This window comes from Botryllus schlosseri, chromosome 6 (assembly GCF_051294905.1).
Source record: "Botryllus schlosseri isolate E-star chromosome 6, Bs_hap1, whole genome shotgun sequence".
In the NCBI taxonomy this organism is placed as follows: domain Eukaryota; kingdom Metazoa; phylum Chordata; class Ascidiacea; order Stolidobranchia; family Styelidae; genus Botryllus; species Botryllus schlosseri.
The window spans coordinates 6,993,065-7,013,445 of record NC_137241.1 but is presented as its reverse complement, the minus strand read 5'-3'; the positions used below and the strand labels follow the sequence as shown (position 1 = coordinate 7,013,445).

At 39.7% G+C, this 20,381-nt stretch overlaps 1 protein-coding gene across 1 annotated transcript; it reads left to right on the top strand.

Annotated features, from left to right (window-relative positions):
* The first annotated feature begins 6,126 nt into the window (after positions 1-6,126).
* LOC145440818 (protein O-mannose kinase-like) lies at positions 6,127-19,198 on the top strand. The gene is made up of 5 exons (XM_080318571.1): positions 6,127-6,859; positions 11,131-11,274; positions 15,197-15,412; positions 16,221-16,324; positions 17,442-19,198. Exons 1-5 carry the CDS (start codon positions 6,137-6,139, stop codon positions 17,767-17,769), a joined length of 1,515 nt encoding a protein of 504 aa, XP_080174697.1. The 5' UTR covers positions 6,127-6,136; the 3' UTR covers positions 17,770-19,198.
* Positions 19,199-20,381: the final 1,183 nt, after the last annotated feature.

Genomic DNA, 20,381 nt, shown 5'->3' with positions numbered 1-20,381 from the left:
GGAGAATACTTATATTGCAACTTTTAGCAACTTTTCTCAATTTTTTTCATGCAACTTTTTGCAACTTTTTCGATTTTTCATGCAACTAACTTTGTACTGGAAATATTTGGCACTATATGTTAATAGATCGCTTGATTATTATTTCACTGTCGTTAAAATTTGAGGTCCTTTATGATTTGACGTACATTCAGGCTGGACCGTCGAAAATTATATTTTCTCTGTGTCAATTTTTCTAGCCTGTTGACTTTTTTGAAATCGCCAACACTGAGTTTTGCTACAGTGCCTTGGATACGGATCGAGTATCTCAAAGAACTTGTCCACAAATGCAACTTTTTACTGCAACTTTTGTAAAAAATAAATGCAACTTTCCATTGCTTTCACTGCAAGAAAAACTTGCCCTAGTCATAACTCACAAAATATGGTGAAGTAGAACTAGAAGTCGTGGGAAATCTGATTTACATGAGTAGCGGTGCTACAAGTAAAGGAAATCCCAGCTTTTACTGGCATTCTGCAATATCCAAGTTATCTTAAAAAGCTCGCACTATTGTGACAATGTGACATAGCCTAGCCTACTTATTGGATTGCGATAACCCGATATGCGATTGGTGATTTTGAATGGAATGTTAAGCATGCTTTAAGGCCTTTCAAGCATTGTTTCCAAAATAAGCGTTGTCGAATATTGTATTCAAATGTGTGCCACGTAAGAATAAGGTTTGACATTCATACTAAATTATAGGCTGATGGGCTGAATTGGAATGCAAATTTTGTAATGGTTTAGATATCGAGTCCAAATGTGACATTGTACCATGTTTTAGTGCATTACAGTTTTAGTATGGTGTCATGCGCCTCGTAGTAGGCTACTTGAGACCAGACATGGGGTGATTACTTCATGAATGTAATCGATTGCGATTACGATTACTTCTGAATCACGCAATTACGATTACGATTACGATTACAGCAAAATCATGAAGTAGTCGATTACGATTACGATTACACTGGAAAAGTAATCACGATTAGCCTACTCACGATTACATCTATTTTGCTTCCTCGAACTAGTCTTAGAAGATATATTGGAGGACAATATAAGGATTGCGATAAAAGGCCTATTGAGATAACAGGGTTCGTTATAAATGACGCGTCATTTGCTTGTTACGTCATAATGTAACAATTGCCCAATTCTATAGAGGACGATTTATCGCACCCAACGATTTGCATTCTTGCCAGGTCCGTAACTGTCGCACCCCAAACTCCCCAATAGGGTGTGGAGCGAGCTCGAAGGGAACTCAAAAGTATTTCGTGAACCAACATAATTAGGCTATAGTGTATTTTCGAGAGATTTAATTACCGTAATTTTCCATGTATTGTACGCCCCCATGTATTATACGCACCCTGAAAATGGCGTATAGATTCTGGAGAAAAGCCTGTACCTGTACCGGTGTATAGTACGCAGTACTCATCCTACATTCGCAGTACATGAATATTGAATAGTGCATGCGTAAATGCCGATTACACTAATACAGGCTTCTCGTGTTGACAAACTTGCGCGTATGATAAGTTACTGGCGATGGTTATGTTTTAGTATTCGATGCCATTCTATTTTGCGATGTCACTGTTGAACAATCATGACATAACCATCGCTAATCATTATACATTTAACGTTAACGGCATTGTCTCCAAACGATTGTGGATATCAGCCAAAGCCTGCGAGGGCCGCGGCGCGATAATTCGGGCCAGCGAGGATATCTTGCGCACGAGGGAAATTACAAATACGATTGCTCAGACCAACGATTATATCGTGCGCACCAGGCCTGTTGGAGATGCGACTGCATAGGCCAGGGATTATATCTTGCGCACATGGCCTGTTGTAGATATGCGAATGTTCCTTTAGGCCTGCGGTGACACGATAAATTAGCGCGGATTGTCGCGCGCGCGTACAGCAATCAATGACTAATTTCGCTCGCTTACAAATGGCAAACCAACTTAGCAGGAGATCGCGCGCTGTGTGCAGCGCGGACGTGGCAACACGCTTCTCGCTAATTGGCAGCGCGCAACACTGACAATACGAATTAGTGGGCATGATGGCTGATTGTGATGCACGATTGAAAACAAACATGAAAAGAGGTGTGATTTTAGGTATTTTTTCGAAGGAGATTTTTTCAAGACTTCTTGTACCCATACATAATACGCACCCCCCCCCCCCCGATTTTAGGAAAATACATAGAAAATCACGACTAACTTGAAGATTATCTTCGAGCTTCGCAATTTAAATGTCACTAGATAGCTTGATTTTGAAATGCATACTTTTCGCTCTCCAATTCAAGAAAAAAAAAATGCACAATCTATGGGAATAGGCATTTCGTTGCCGGCCATTACCGCGCCACGACACACCAGAATACAATACATATACACTGATACAGTCAACAGCCAACATGTGACTCCACGGAATGTGTCACTAAAGAAAAAACCTTGGCCGAAACTTAGGGTATTTATCCATTGCGCTGGGTGGGCGTGAATAATAGGAATATTCCTGCCGGTCCTGTCTTTCCAATCTGAGCACCCACTGCAAATCCCACCCGGAGGCACTCACAGACGAGAGAGAGAGAGAGAGAGTCTTTATTTTCATCCAACCAAAATACATAACAAACGGCAGTGATGGTGGCACAGAAAATATGCATGCACAGTATTCGGTATTAGATAGGAATGATCGATAAGACCGTGAAGGTCATCTAGTCCAGTGGTTCTTAACCTTTTTCATACCGTTACCCCCAAGAAAAAAATGACGGGATGGAATTACCCCTCATACTCACTATTGATTATGGTTACTATGATATCAATGCAGGCATGGTGTGTAAGTGAAACTAAATATATAGCCTACAAGCTCGAAAATATATATGTTAGCCTACATTCATATTTACGTTTGAAAATATTTCAGAGCAGCGTTATAAGTTAATAAGAAATGATAATTTGAATTACCCCCCGAAAATTGGTAAATTACCCCTTTGGGGATAATTACCCCCAGGTTAAGAACCACTGATCTAGTCTGATCACACCAGCATCAAACAGGTACACTTAACAAATGGTACACTTGACGGGTACACTTGACGAATAAAAGCATGACCGTTTGTGCGTGCGTCTCACGAAAGTTTTTCTTTAGTCTGCTACGTTTGGATGACTACAATATCTTTTGATTAATTATATAACAGACCAGAGGACACGAATTAACAACATACAATGAAGTAATTATAATAACATACCAGATGTTATAATTTTAAATTACGTGCCCCGGCTCAACAGGTAAATCTGACCATCGCGGGATGAGAGAGTATTAGAAATGAATATTAATATAAGGCAATTACCATTATTATTGACGAAATTCAGTCTTCAACTTGAAAATTGACCACCTTATGGAGGCGCAAGGCCAACGTTTGGAGTGGGGGACGAAATTATGTTTGGGTTCTGATTCTAGCTACAACCCACACAAACATGTTGTATAAGCGAATTGCTATGTCGGCAGGTCCAAATGTTGAGTAAAGAATTGTGAAATAACGATTGGAGCCGGTTTCAAGAAGAGACATATGAGAATAAGATAAAGCGAACATAAAATTCTGCCGTCAACTTAATACTGATATATATATATACTGCAAGCTGCCGTTGCGAGAAACGGCAAAGAATGGCTCTGTTATGATAGGCTTACCATACGTCCTCTTTTAAGAGGATTTGTCCTCTTTTTTGACTTTTTTGAAAGTGTCCTCGGAGGACGCCCTTTTGTCCTCTTTTTTGAGATTTTGTCCTCTTTTTTAGGATTTAGAGCAGATTTAGAGCAAATTGCGAGTGATATGCCACATATTAGCACAGACGTGAAGCTCCGACGGGTGAAAAACGGTGATTTTAGCTCTGAGCGAAAAAATGACCTTTTTTTTTTTTTTTTTTTTAGTCATCCATCTGGCGATGTGGACTAAAAAACGTTATTTTGAGATCTGAGCGGAAAAGATGATATTTTTTTTTTTTTTTTTAGTCATCCACCTGGCAATGTGGGGAGAAAAACGGTATTGTGAGTTCTGAGCGGAAGAGATGACTTTTTTTTTTAGTTAACCAGTCACAAAGTGGGAAAAATTAACCGGTTTTTGAGAATTCTACTCCGATTTTGAAAGTTGGAAATTTATGAAAAAGTGTCCTCTTTTTAGATTTCCAAAATATGGTAAGCCTAGGTTATGATATATATCAGCAGCTGTTGATTTTGAATTCTTCGTTGTGGAAGCCGTAATGTTTTATTTGACGAGTACAAAATGTAAAATCTTTGTCGTACTGCTCGCGAAGCAGCATCGGTCAACTGCGTTTAACTAAGCACAAACCAACATCAATACGTAAGCCACTATTTGAAACGAGGCTGAGTGGTGATTGTTACCCTGCTGCGAGGTAGTGGCGTCTGAACTGTATCGATAACCTGATGTTCACCGCGGTGGGTTTTCTTACAATCACACCACATGGCACAATGTACGTTGTACATCGAATATCAATTTACCATGTGTAGAGATGCCGAGCAAAGCTATTACTTCTGACGTAATAATGAGAAGTGGCGTTAGAAAATCAGACGTTTGTGCTATCACTAGGGCCATTTAAAGTCATTAAAGTCATATTTTTTTCTATGCATCAGTCGGTCGTGAAATCAATTTTAACGCAAAAACCGCATCCATATGGGGTATATTAAGAAAGTTATAAAGTCATATAAAGTCATATTTTCCTGGTTAGGTCATATTTGAGTTATAAAGTCATATTGTTGTATACTTTAAATAAAAAGTGCCAATTGAAGCAATTACGAACTAAGAAAGTAAGGCAATTTCCGATAGAACGAAGGCAAACTGTAAGGTTAGCCTACATAACATTACAGTCGCAGACCTACGAGGTTACACATTGCATTATGAGGTCACACATTGCATTGTGTTGCTACACAATCTGTTTTACTTCTGTGTACTGAAGTGGGACGTCATTTGAAGTTCAGAGACTTCCACAAGTGAAAGAAATAGTCAACGCGTGGGAAGCTGAAGGAGTTTTTGTAAAGAGCGTCAAAGATTCAGTGAACGATCCAAAGTTGACGAGTTAACAGAAATATGCCTCCACTACAACAATATTTCAAACTTGATACTGAAAATGTAACGTACACTATCAAAGAGGCTCATGCTGATCATGCCCTCGAATTCGGAAAAGATCCGCTTGTGCTCAAAAATTACATTAAGAAGCGATTGGACAAAAACGATCTGAAACAAATTATGGAGCTACAAAGACAAGACATTTCACCAGCGCTGTATGCAAAAATGCACAAAGTGTCAACACACATCAGCGTCTGTGGAGCGCTCATTTTCCTTACTAAAGTCATTTTTACGTCCAATCGTAACTTTAAAGACTCCAACATTCCACACTATAGGAAACTACTACAAAAGTGGTTTAAAATAAAAATGGATGCGTATTACTGTTATGTTGTTCATGTTTTACTCGTCAGTTCCATGAGTGACGTTGGTTACATGTAAAAATACACGATTTTCGCATAAAGTCATATAAAGTCATATTTTCCCAAAAATAAAGTCATATAATTGATTTTTTAAGGTCATATAAAAATGGCCCTAGCTATCACTAACCTGGTATACGATCTCTTCCTTTTTCACGAATGTTCTGTTTATGTCATAGTCCTTGTACAAATAAAAAGTAATCGTTCTTTCACAAAGAAATCGATTAGATATGGGAAGTAGTCGATTACGATTACGATTACTTCGGAATTTTTTCGAATTTAATCGATTGCGATTACGATTACTTCAGAATGCTGTAATCGTCGTAATCGATTACGATTACTAATCGCGATTACCCCATGTCTGCTTGAGACTACGTGTTACTGCAATATTTAAGGTAATATTATGCTTTATATATAGCAAAACGATCTCCGTCATCAAAATTTATACCCAACTAGATAAATTGCCTGAGGCACCGATATACACCAACGACGTTAAATCGGCTGATTAAACGCCATAGGTTTATTCGTCGCCTGAACGCCGCAGTCATGGTATAATTTCGAGGTCTTCAATATTATGGAAATTATTAAAACAGGTCTATCGTTAATCGCATCATCTGTGTAGATCTTTAGTTTATGTCTTTTTTACGTAATAAATATAGTAAAATTATTTATGATGGAGCCCTTCGATGTATGTGGATACCGATAGGCTTTGCCCTTCTCATTATGAAAAATGCGGTTCGTGGATTCAATACCTGCACTGGATTTATTTACCGAAGATTTCGCAATGCATGCATAGTCTCGGTTATCAGTCTGTGCTTCGTATTCATGCACTATTTCATGAAAGAACAATGGACCGGGAAAGTGATCTACGGGCATGAACGACTAGAGAATGATATTCAAAGTATCTTGACTTTCGATCATAGCGTTACCGGACATATAGCAGAGAATATACTCACAAGGAACATCATCACCGAAGTATTGCTCACGGAGGTCGGGAAGACTACAAGTTTTAGACCAGGACGGGAACATCCGACAACCATACGCACAGTCTCAAAAACTCCGAAAGCCGTCAAACCCAGAAACATGATGAATAAACCATCAACAGCAAACGAAAAATTATGGTTAACAAACTTTACATCCGGTCTGCCATATCCTCTTGCTAAAAGTTTGCAAAATATCTTAACAAGAGATTTCGAATGGCTGGATAATAATTCGCGGCTAAATCATAACGCGCAGAGATGTGACGAAGGATACTTTCGCTTGAAAGGAATGGAGACGTGTAAAAAATGGCTGGGATGCTCGGATTTGAAATCCTTGAATACAGGGAGCATTGCAGGATACGGCGTGGGTAAAATCGTGAGTAAGTTTTAATATGCTATTGTAAAGTGGTCTTTTTCTTCGGAAATGAAACAGGCAAGCAGCTTATTCAAAAGCATAGCGGAGTTTTTTATCATTTAAAATTTCATAACCCTTCAACGAGACTGATGAGTCAGATGATTCCTATCGCAATATAAGAGGATATTCGTTTCTGTATTTCAAACCGATTTGCAGAACTCTGTCTGTGATAGTGTCATGTTTTACATCATTTCAGTTTCAGATAGTCTCAGTTATGACGGGAAAAGCCGTCTTTTAAATTATGTTCAAATGAAGATTGAAATTATTTATATATAACAACTCTGCTGCGAGTAAAATGGTAGGAATTAGCGATTTGACAGAGCTACTCTCAAGTGATTACTGATTATTATAGTTTTAGCAGTCGTAAAATTGGTTTCCAATTAGTACGCGATATCAGGCATATCCAGCTATCCCTGTACGACATACGGCGGACTATAGATTCAAACTTCACATCTTACCGCCGGACCCTCGATATCGAAACGTTTCGAATTCCTAACTTATATATTTATTGAATCTGCCACGCGCGAGGTGTATATTGTTCTAGCTCAGGGGCGAGCAACATACGGCCCGCGACGGTGTTTTGTCCGGCCCGCGGACAGTTTCCCGTCTTACATGATAATGTGGCCATAGCGGCCCATTCTGCCTAGATCCCCCACTACTTGCTAACTACGTCAAATTTCAGTGACTGTATGTTATTATATACATGTGTGCGCAGAGTACAAGAGTGGAGATTAAGCGTAAGTTCGTCGAAGCGAGGAGACTTGCATTATAGGAATTTACGATATAGGCTACTCAACCCTAATGCTGTTTGTGGTAATCATGGTGTTTGGCGACTACAATGGTCATTTACATCAAATTACATGGTGTGAGTAAAATGGCGGGAAAAGTTTTTGAAAAATACGCTATTATTTATGTCCATTTGAAAAATCATTTTGGGCTCTATTAAATCTCGGTCCCTCTCCAATTGGGTGGTTTGGGATGCCCTCGTTGCAGTCCTGTACAAAATGAATGAATCGAAAACGAATGATCGCGCAAACTGCGCTGTTTAGCGATGAGTCACCTCGTATTTGTTCTGTACTTGTCGCTCGAATGTCGTCAAATGACACGTCTTGGACTTTAAGTCAAATCGATAATGTTTCCAGTCTTAACGTTACCTCACGAACTTCTGAAGTATTTGAAAATTTCATGTTTATTTATTTTATCAACGGACAAGCTTTCAACATTACATCTTGAAATTACGATATAAAATTATAACATACCTGGCGGACCGGTAAGAATGTCGTCGCGGACCGGCGGTTGAGAACCACTGGTTTACACTCTTTCTCGCCGACGGCCGTGGATTTAACCGACCACGCCAACTCGAACCATTGCACATGAACACTCATTCCCCACTACCACCAGGCGTAGGCTAATATGGCTACTACGAATACAATGCTCCGTACGAAAACACTCAAAAACACCTATACCGTCAACCACATAATCAGTGCCGAAAAAGCACTTCAACAGCCCACACGCAAAAACGTCGGTCTTGAGTCCCACATGGTGATAAGCCAAACTTCCCCCCAGACACCACGGTTGGATGGATGTTTTCGCCGGTAGTTGTGAGCACAAAATTCTACTCAGTGTAGGCAGAGAGTTTAATGTAGCCTGATGTTCTATAATTCATGACTGAATCGGTCAATAATATTGGTAATTGCATATATATTGCTATAATTTTTTTTACCGTCTCAGAATTATCAGATTTTCTCGCGGAGATGAGTGAGGTATTGTCTTTGAAAATTTGGGGCACGTAGTTAATAATTGAGCATATTCCGGCGAGCCTGTGAGAATAATTACTTCATTTCGTGTCATTATTTCGTGACATAATGTCTGTTATATCATGGGAGATAGAGTAGCGGTGGGCGTCGGCGCCACCTACGCAGGTGGCTGGATTCACGTCCCGCCGTCGAAGGTTATTCTTGACTCCTCCTACCCCGTTAATACGGCGACAAAAAAAGCCCCGTAAAAGACCCGATAAAATAAGATTAACATCGAAGAAGACGGAGGCATCGAGCGCTAGACCGAGGTGGATGCATGGTTAAGAGACCTCAACTCGTCCTTTCGGCATCTCCCTATCTGCTCATTATATCGCATTTATGTCTTGTATATTGTATTATACATTGTGTGCGTCTTGGGCAGATGAAAATATCATCCGACGATTACTGAACGAATGTTAGTACGTAGTGAATAGCTATTAAAATCGCTCAAGCGATTAAACTAAAAGACGCACACGATTCCAAATTGGTATTTCTTCACTGGCAAATAATTTTATTCTGTGGGATTGCATTCGTCCAGTGGCAGTGGGGATTGCCAGGACAGCGAGATTCGGTGCTAACCATTTGGAAAAGCGCAATAGATAAAAAAAAAAGTGTTTGATAAAGTTTGAAAAAAACACTTCATAATTTAAGTTCATTTGCGAAAAAATTTGGAGCCCACTTCAGGCCTAGACCCTTTCCAAATGAGAGGTTTGGGGTGCCGCAGTTACGGTCCTGCACAAAATGAATTAATCGAAAACGAATGATCGCGCAAACCGCGTGGTTTAGCGAGTCAGCTCGTACTTGTCGCTCGCACAGGGTTAACCAAGTCACATGGTTCCCAGTCACAAGTCGATCTTACTTTTATAGTTTTAACTCGAGTCAAGTCGGGTCATTTTCAATTCGCCACCGAGTCAAGTCCTAGTCCAAGTCAGTGAGCAGAGGGCCAAGTCCGAGTCATAGTATTATGACTCGAGTCCAATTCCAAGTCATTGTGTTGCCTGACCACTGCCTATTTTTCTTTTATGGCTTCCTTTTCATAACTCTGTTTGGTGAATTCGAATGGTTCCCATTTATAATATAATTATTTTCCTCACTTTTAGCAGTTTCTTGTTGCATTTTCAAGTACCAGTACCAATAGACGAAATCCCGATAGTGTGGTTACTATAGGCTTACTATATTCTTCGAAATTACGATGAAATGTCGGTCTTGGCCGTCTGAGTTTCGAGTCATATGACTTGGTTCGAGTCATGCGCAATGATTCGAGTCCAAGTCGAGTCAATACACAGAATGACTCGAGTCGAGTCGAGTCATTTCCTTATTTTGAGAAAATGACTCGAGTCAAGTCGAGTCATCAGAAAATCGTGACTCGAGTCATTACAACCGTGCGCTCTCATGTAGACAAATGACAAGTCTTGAATTTCAATCAAATCGAATGTGTTTCCAGACCTAATGTTACCTCACGAAGTTCTGAATCAGTTTGAAATTTGATTTTTCATTTATTTTGTCTATGGACAAGTCTTCAACATATTGCATCTCGAAATGAAGGTATAAAATTGCAATATGTCTGGCGGACCGGCCTGAAAGTCGTCGCGAACCGGCGGTTGAGAACCACTGATATAGGACACTTTGATTGCACCATGTGTTGATCGATCAGAATGAAGCAGACATGGCGGCGCATTGTACGACAATGCTGTTCTCAAATCCACATTAGCGAGAAATGGATTTGAAGTGACATTGCTGTCATCGAAATACATTCATTAAATACGATTTATTCATTGTGCATGTGGATAAATGGGCCAATAATGTATAGATTCAGCAATCTGGCCGGCCAAGTATTTAATTTTCGTATATCCAGCCCGCCGGCTTGAGAAGTTGCCCGCCCCTACTCTAGCTTGATAGCCCCGAATAAGGATGGCAGCTTCACTGCTAAAACTATACGAATCCATTGACAAACCATTTGTCTGTGAAAAGGAGAAAAAATAGATGGAAAGATATCTACATCTACGTCTTTAGCTTGAAACACTTCCGTTCAGTTCAGTTAAGTTTATCAATATTTTCATCATTTCATCATTGCGATACAATGGGAAGATTGGAAGGAGTCGAAACGACTCATTGCAATAGAATAATCTTTCAATAACATATGTCAATGAGAAGCATGTACAGTTGCACACTGAATGTCAATGTAGTCAAAGCCGGTTGAATTGAGACGGTATAGTCGAAGTTAGAGCATATAAGTAGAAATAATGATGTAGGTCTACACTTCGCCTTCGATCACTTTGCTATCGTAGTCTAGCTTATATATATGCCGCATGTAATTTTGGTGAATTTAAACCAGCATTATTCATTCTTTCATGCTTGCCCGGTAATAACTACCGAAGAGTATGTATATAGAATCATATGCATTCTTATACTTCTAAAGCTGTTTGCATGTTATAGGTTGAGGAGTCCAAATGGAACGGCAAGGATGTTGTGATAGTGAGCTTACGTCGCGATCGCGTGAAATATCGAATGTTTGTTGAAAGGGTCAAATCCGGGGTTCAAAACATGCTCCTATCGCAGCCGAGCCCCTATGTTGCGCAGGTGGGTAACTGTCCAATGTTAGCAGCCATATTATTGTTGGCGATAGTAGTTAACGACACGACCGATCAGATACTTGCAACAGTGCATTAAGGAGCTAAAGCAATAGCTTGCCAATTGTAAGCATGGGCATTTCATGAATCTCAACGGTAACAACTAGTACTAGACCAAGTTTTTGCAACTTTTGCAACTTTTTTTCACAGCTTCCGGCAGCTTCCTAGATACTCAGAAGTTATGTGATACGGTGCTTTAAGCTGTTTGGAGGAATCTTATGTTGCATTTTTTTGCAAATTTTCACCATTTTTTTCATGTAACTTTTTGCAACTTTTTCGATTTCTCATGAAACTTTTGTTTTCGATTTTTCATGCAATTGACTTTTTATTGGAAATATTTGGCACTCTGCGTAAATAGGTCGCTCAGTGATTATTTCACTGCCGTTTAAATTAGAGGTCCATTGATCTGACGTACATTCAGGCCAGACCGCCGAAAATTTTATTATCACTGCTGGGTCAATTTGTTCAGGCTATTCATTTGTCGCAGTCGCCAACACTGAGTTTAGCTGCAATGCCTTGGATACCGATGGACTCGAGCATCTCAGACCATAATAATTTCAAGGAACTTGTCCATGAATGCAACTTTTTAGTGCTACTTTTGTGAAAAACTAATGCAACTATTTTACCTCAACTATTGTGAAAAATAGGTGCAACTTTCCTAGGATTTGACTGCAACAAAACTTGCCCTAGTAATAACCATGTGTTCGTCCCGGTCATTTTAACGAGGATATGCGGCGTCAGCGCAATTGTCGCGGCAACGTGTTCGTCTCACTCTCGGTGCGATAATTTAACCGAAATGTTGCAGAATATTGTTGTAGGCTATTTACTAGCCCCGTCAGTCATCACTGCTCAGTTCTCAAAGGCGATACGCTACACGGCACGGTGATACCATTTACAGAAAACTACCCCGTGGTGTCTATGAAAGGGTTTACAACGTGGTCCACTAATTTAGTAAAATCATGGCATCGACTCATTAACGTTCAATAAGAACCTAACCGCGAAATATTGGAAACAGTTCCTTTTCAAATAAGTTTAAATCTTACAGATGATGAAGGTATGCGGTATGGCAACCTTACATCTACTATTTCCATCGCAAATCCAGTTATGCGATTTCAATTGGGATCCTGGGTGTCCCGTATATGAATGGATGAATTATACCAGTATCTGTTTATTCCATAAGAGAGACAATGCGACAGACAACAAAGAAATAACACAGTATGCCTTATGCTCACTGCGTCATCAAATAAAACGATTCCTGTCATATAGGCAGTTTGCGCGATGTTCAATTTGCGTTATGGGCGCCTTTTCGACCTCTGAGTAGAGGGGTGAAGATGAAATTTTCCGAGGGCGCGCGAAATTGGTTTGGTCAAAATGGAGGGACAGTGGTGTATATTCCGACATGAAAATGTGACTTCGCAGTGGTAATACGAGCTCTCTACATTAGTGCTTTTCAGCCGAAGTCCTGCGAGAGGTTAACGGGTGTATCGCGACGGTACTTAAAATACTAAAGACATGTGTCAGATGATAATGTTACACGATTTGCGGTAGTATAACAATCGTTCTAAAAGTAGGTATCATGCGGGAAGTTCATCAGTTAAGAGTCTGATTTGAAGTAGGAAAACTGTGCCAGGAATCAATCATCTCGACACATTCATACCTCTTGCTATAATCAAGTAATACCGATTTCGTGGCGGAGAAATTTCGCACGCCGAGTAAAATTAACATTGTTTGAAGCAAGTGACACTTTGTGACCTTTCAATTGTGATTCTGTAAGGCGATGCAGCGCTTTCGACCTAATTTGAACACGGGCGGATGCGTGTTTTGAAAACGCGGCAAATCGAGTGCCCTATGTCAGTGCTTTTCAACTTTTTTGAGCTTCGTTTGAAAATAAATTTCATTCGCACAAGCCAACTGAAAATTGCTGTACAAAAAGAAGATGAAGATACATAAGAATATTCTGTTCAGATGTGCAACAAATTGGCTACTATAGTTTTCAGGCCATGAAGTATCTCATTAAAAAGGCAACTCTTTTCCCTCGTTTTGATTTCAACTATTTCACTAGCCTCACCTATGAAAAGGAATTATTTTTTTAGTATTACAGTAGTATGCTATAATTTTACGGACATATGGCATACAGAACGCGCACACCACAATTCTATCCAACGGAGCTCTATAAAATATGTCTGACACACGCGATTTCAAGTTTGGGTGAAGTAAATTCCTATGCATGTGGCATTTGTACTACTGTATACTCAGATTGCAAGAACGAGACTATTCCGCGTCGACAACATAGCATTTTTATATTGAAAGGTTTGTCATCCAGCGTCAGTCAATTTTACCCTAGGTTTTGTCGCCGCTGATGTTTTTGGCCCCGTATTTTGTCAACGGCACCGCATTTTATCAGCGGTATGTTAGTCAAAACGCAGAAGGAGTTGGTCTCGAAATGAATGAGTCTCATAGGCCTGGACTCACTCGATGCAAACCCCTACACTAGTTCATCCCAACGGTCTTCGTCCATATTTTCAAGAAAAAACATTCGGACAAATCTTACCATGAATTTAAATTCAACACATTTTACATACATATAAACAGATATAGCTTTTGCACAGCGTCGACCCAAAATTATACCCATGCTGCCCATACTTTAATAACCCTTGACGGGGTAAAACTTGCGTTACATTAACTTGCAAATGAGAGTCTGTAATGATGGTATTTACTACTATCCTCGGGCCTCGCGTTAATCTAACAGTTATTACGAAAATGTGGGTTGTTTAGCGAAAGAAAGCAGAAAATCAATTTGACGTCATTTTTCCAGCCTGTCGCTGGCTCAGACGGGCTGATACACTGTATGTTTGTAACTACACCAACTTCCAAACCTGGCTTTTGATTACGTAATAATTATGGTGCGAAAACATTAATTCACTACAGCTTGTGAGAGCTACGATTAGTGGTGCGTCAAGGTAAACATTTCTTTACAATTGCGTCTTAACTAGAACAGTCAAGCTGCCCTTGAATTTCCTATTAGCTTTCTTCGAATTATTCTGCGTCAGAACAATGAACAATTATTGAAGATTTTCATTCGCACTCATTCGGATTTTTCATTCGCACTATTCGCTCCACCTTCGTCATTCGCACCACTGCGAACAGTCACACAGGTTGAAAAGCACTGCTCTATGTTATTCACAACCTTTCGAAAGTGTTTCTGACACGCCCGTCATGTGTTACGCGCGAGATAATTATAGTATAAAAACACGCGATGGGAATGCAAAGCGGTCACAGTCGTAAATGTAGAACATAGTAAAGCATATTATCCGTTGAAGATGTGCTACATGTATAAAAGTATATAAATACATGTCGTTCTTCCGGCCAAGAATCCAAGCATTGTGTTCATCGAAACCTGCGGTATTTAGTTCTAGATCTCCCATATCGAGACACGCCGATACCGCATGAAACAGTTTCTTTAGTATTGTTGTATTTTGCCTTCCGTTCAACATGGCCAGATATTTAAATATAAGGGTTGTTGAGAAAATAATATACGGTGATAAATTCTGTCTGTAAATATATGCCGCGTCTAAGCATTTGCAAGTGAAAAATATTCAGAAAATTCCGCGACTTTCGCCACAATGTCGCTATTTTCATTGCTCTGCGTCTAAATGAATAATAAATTGTTGGTAATGTTGTTATATAGAGCATAGGTGGGGCAATGCCCCAGTTGCCTACAGGACGAGCTGCCTGGCAATTCTCATGACTGTGTAATTCCTGTAACTGGCATCCATAGCATCCAGTATCTTCATTTGAACCCTATAACACGATGCTTCAAACTTCGGATATTGAGCAGATAATAACCATCGATATTGATATGCTGCATTTAGGTAGTCGGGACTTGTAACCGCGGGAACAACACTGTTCTGATTTTGGAAAACTGCAAATTCGGAAATTTCCGGAGTTTCTACGCGTCCCCGGTCTTCCGGCGTCTTAGCACATTGGAGAAATTAAAAATCGCCATCCAGATCGTAGCGAGCTTTGACTACCTTCACCGAGGCTTCGAGTATCCACGAGTACACTGTGATTTACATACAGTCTCGCAGGTCAGTCTTTGTAAATGTGACCAGCAACTATATATTCTATAATAGAAATAAATATGGAGAGGACATATTTTCATTATATTATAAGTTACTCTAGAAAGCGGGTGATCAGTAATGGCCCCGTCGACCTCCGTATAGTTTTTAGCCACTTTAATCAATGGAATCCCTCGTCGGAGGCCATACCATGCGTTTCAAGAGTAATAATCGGATTTTGACATTGCGACTGCGTCCTGTACTGAAACCTGGCTCTTCAGTCTTAATCGCTTTGCCATTTTTCTTTTGATATTTCTGTACGGCATATATTTTTTAGTACTCTATCTGCACGCTTCGTTATAACTTGCTCTTCTATTTTTGTTGCTGTTGTGTGAGACTGATTAATTGGCGCGAGTGAGTCGTTTCGACTTCATCCATTTTCATTGTATGGCAATTCTTGTGTTATGAGTGAATTGATATTATATCTGATAAAATCTGAGGCCGCAGTATACCGCAGTACAATACACAATTTCATCTCAAAATCCATCATAGTATAGTTCCCTCAATTGCAATCCTGCCGCTGTGGCATGGTTTGAAGCATACAGTTGTATTATATAACCACACGTATATGAATCCTCTTTGAATCCCCGTTGAAGCCCTTGTTGCTGTTGGTATAGTGTCCTAATTTTCAATGATTCAAAGTTGTAGTGAAGTGATAATGAACCATCGGGACGTATCCGCTATGCAAAATCTTCTTGCTTCGAACTTGGGAAGAATTTCCCATTGAAATGTTTTTCTAAAGTGAGTCCGTTTCCGAATGAATTTGAAATCATTTCAGGCTTTTGGACAATGGGTGGTCAGCGAAGACAAGCGGGTATTTCTCAGTGACCTCGATGAACTTCCGTTCGTTGACAGGAAAAACGGAGTCTTTGCACAATGCGAGTAAGCACCGAAATGGTTCATTTATGAGATCGTATAATTAGTGTAGCCCCGTCGATGCCCAAGACTCGAAAGCTCCCTGTATCAATTGCAGCTTGATGAACACCAGTACAGAAACTTGAATTTATCAAAAGATTGCGATCATACGAAAATATACAAATAACCGGTTCTAGGTCTCTTTGATAATTGTCAATGCTCCTTTCCACAATTTAGGTCAGGCTATACCTTGATTTGAGGAGAAGTGTGCGTGAAGATATTAATTCTAAATACGTAGGCCTATTCATTTTATCAAATGACATGATGCCTGGGCACAATGATTCGAATGCTCGAGTTTGAATCGAGTATTAATTTTAATGATTCGAGTCGAGTAGTAAAAGACGATTTTTTCGTGTGCTAAAATTATGCGCTTCTGAGCCCTGAAAGTTACTTTATTATCGAGAATAATAGTTTCGATACTATTTTCCACTAAGGAAGTCTTGAAACCTTGATTGGCCGTATTGCAGCATACGAAACATAGTACTAAGTTAAGAAGGTTACTGGAACTAACATATTTCCGAAGTCATGATCATCCCACAACATTGTCACAAAGTACAATGAGATCGGTATGGTCGAAAAAATATTAAAGTATCTTTAATGTGATGGATAAGAGGCATTATATTCTTTGTGGTGGCATGAAAGGTACATATTTGAACTTCGACGTATTACATTCTCTTACGACGTCATAATGAGTAATACTCGAATACTCGAAGCAAAATACGTGATTCAGAATCGAATCACTGAGGTACTCGATTTTGCCCAGCCGTGAATGACATACGGCTATAAATTAATGCCGGCATCGTACGGCGGTGAGTCAGATGGGTTTTTGAGGTTTTGGTTGTTAAAAGCGTTGTGTGTATTTTTGCAATGATGATGTGTCGACATCTGTGGTGGATAGTCAATGGTCATTCCATTTTAAACCATACCGAAAATCTTATTTGTGATTCCTGACCTGCCGAGTGCCGACGTATATATAGGCTACTTATAGCATTCGTAAGACACCGCTTTTGCGGGTCGCATATGGAGATAGGAGCCTAAATATCCAACACTCCGCCAGAGATTTCGAGGTGTGTTTTTCATTTAGGAGGGAACCTTTCGGGAAAATGGAGCAGCCAAATTTTTTAGCGCCGGAAGCTCGTTACACGGACAAAGATTTCAAAAAGGGTCGGCCCTTGAATCCGGTAGACCAATCGTCGGACGTCTGGAAATACCCGGATATATTCGCCAACATTATGATCAAAGTTTCGGGAAAACGCTACTTCGAGGCGCACATGGACTCAGACATGAACTATTTCTTCAAGGATGAGCTGCTTGATATTCATAGCAGATGCAAAAATATTGATCCATCGAAAAGACCCTCTTCCAAAGAAGTTTTAATGGAATATTTGAGGGTTTATAGAAGTAATTTATGAATGCCCGCCGGTCATTGACATGTTGGTCAATGACATGTTAGTTCGGTATTCCGCATATGCCTGCTAGTCCGTGCAAGAAAAGTTGACAGCCGAATCTATGTTCACATGAAAACTAAGCTATTTACTTCAATTTGCACTGCACTGCTCTGTAAAATCAACCGAACTGATCTGTGATCAATAAGGCGATTTTTTTGACATGTCAAAATTTGTCAAAATTGTTTTACAAAGTCTAAAAATTTTTGACCTTTGCATTTCGTTTGTATCGTAGATTTTGCACTGTCTGTGAACTTATCATTTGATACTTTATAGGCCTGCCGTTGTAAACGGCCCGTCGTCTGCTCATTGTGAATCATAAACGGTCAAATGAAACAAATAAGTTGACATGATTTTATGGTCAACGTACCGCCATATCCTAACCGAAGCAAGACTGCTTGGACATTGCAAGGTTTTTATATCAAGAAGCGCAAGCTGAAAATTGTGATGTAGATAACACCGTCAGAATGAAGCAACACGGTGTGTCACCAGCAGTGTACGCACAGCTTCAGTATTTTCAGCCAACAACTGCAGCTGTTGAACGTTTTTTCTTTATTCATGGCCAGCTAGTTAGTAAGGACAGACACTTTCTACTCGAGAATGTAGGAAAGTATCTCTCTTTCTTTTTAATTATTTCTACCATAATACGTGATGCAACTTCTGGAATTTTTCATAGGTTCAGATTTCGTTAAAATACTATTATTGTCATGTGAAAATTTGTCAGTTTTGGAGCCAAAAACGTTTTTTGAGGCCAAACTACTTCGTAAGGACAGACAGTTTCGACCAGAAATGATGATAAGTAGTACAACTTGAACATTATGCGCGAAAACACCTAATTTGCATACGTGTGGTCAAAATTTGGTCAAAATTCAGTTGTTTTTAGGTAAAAAAAAGTCAAAATTTAGATTTGTTAGGTCGCAATCTTCCGTTTGTTAGGTAAAAAAATCGCCCTAGTGATCAATGATGCTTTCGGTGATGCGAAATCGAAGAACTGGGCGACCTAGACTTATTAGCTTAAACTTAGCAACGATCGAGAAGTATATGCCCCATAAACCGAAGCGCGAATATAAGACTATGATAATTGATTTTAAACTTCATCAGTTGAGAGATACATCGACTTATTTCTACGCTTCTTTTACTTCGCTTGATTTGAAGTCATAAGTCGTGGTCCGCGACAGTCATGACTCCTGATTAGTACTTGATATAACAGCCCAGTTTTATTCATTCCGATTTCAACGTGCTGGGGCTTGAAGGTTATCGAGTAGTTTGCGTCAAACCGCTTCAAGATTTTGATTGAATAGTAAACCAATCGGCAAGGTTCAAACTCAACTGGAAATACTGCAAAACAGAGATCAAAACGTGTCCGGGAAGACTAAATCAGACTAAATATTTTGCAGGGGGTTGATTTGCTGTGGCAAAGGTGTAGTGGAGAAGATAGTTTGGCTGAGATATAATGAAACCCAGGTTGCGGAAAGTATACAACACTGAAAGGACGCCCAAATGTTCATTTTTTGAGAATATTGGTTAGGAGGGTAAAATTCGACTGAGATACAGTAAATCATGACTGAAGTAACGCTCCGTCGGCTATCGGCCGGAAAGTTGAGCTCTTCCTTTTAGTCAACCAACCACAAAATCGGGAAAATTGACCATTTTTCCAGATTTTACTCCAATATTGTAAGTCGGAAAATTTTGAAAAAGGGTCCTCTTTTCAGATTTCCAACATATGGTAACCCTATAGTATATAAGGAATGGTCAACTTCTGTTTTGGATTACGATCGACTTGAAATACAGTCGAGGAGTCGCGATGGACCAATCTATTTGAAGAAGAGACGTGGCACAGCTTCTTCTAATACTTGATTACCTTTTATGTACAAATGCACATCAGGCTGGCAGTAATTATATGAGGAGCCATTCTCTGAGTTTCCATAATAAGCAATCTTATAAAATAGATGAGGCACTGTCGTCGTGCATTGTTGAGCTACCAGATCAAGGACTCACGCGGAACTGCTGTCTGCCACTATATTGAGTCATCAGACAGGACAGGATAGGCCTTCTGCATCATATTTTCAATTATATTTTCGGAGTCAGTGCGACAGTAGTTTTCGATCAAGACCAGATTCAGTAAATTCTGCGCTCTGGAAGATAACTTTGGGATTGACAGAAATCCTATAGTCGCTGCCGCAAAATAAGTCTGAAGAAAGCTTCAGCGAAGCCGAACGAAGCTGGAAAATCGGTCGTTGCCATTCCATGTTTACATTCGATAGTTATATATTTCATTCGGCGTGTATACCTCTTCTTTACATCGCCTAGATCAGGGGCGGGTTACTTCTTTAGTCGGCGGGCCGGATTCCTGAATCGATACATTAATCGCGTATTTACCCACCTATACAAGGAATAAATCGTATTTACTATAAACTTTCGGTTTAAAGCATAGACCAAAATGGTATTTAATGAGTTTAATAACGTAATGTACTTCAATAGCTATTGAAGTCAATTAGACATCTGCGGCGGTCGATCAAAGTTGTCAACAAGTTCTTTTAACTATAATAATCGCCCATTGTATTTTCATCTGAACAAGA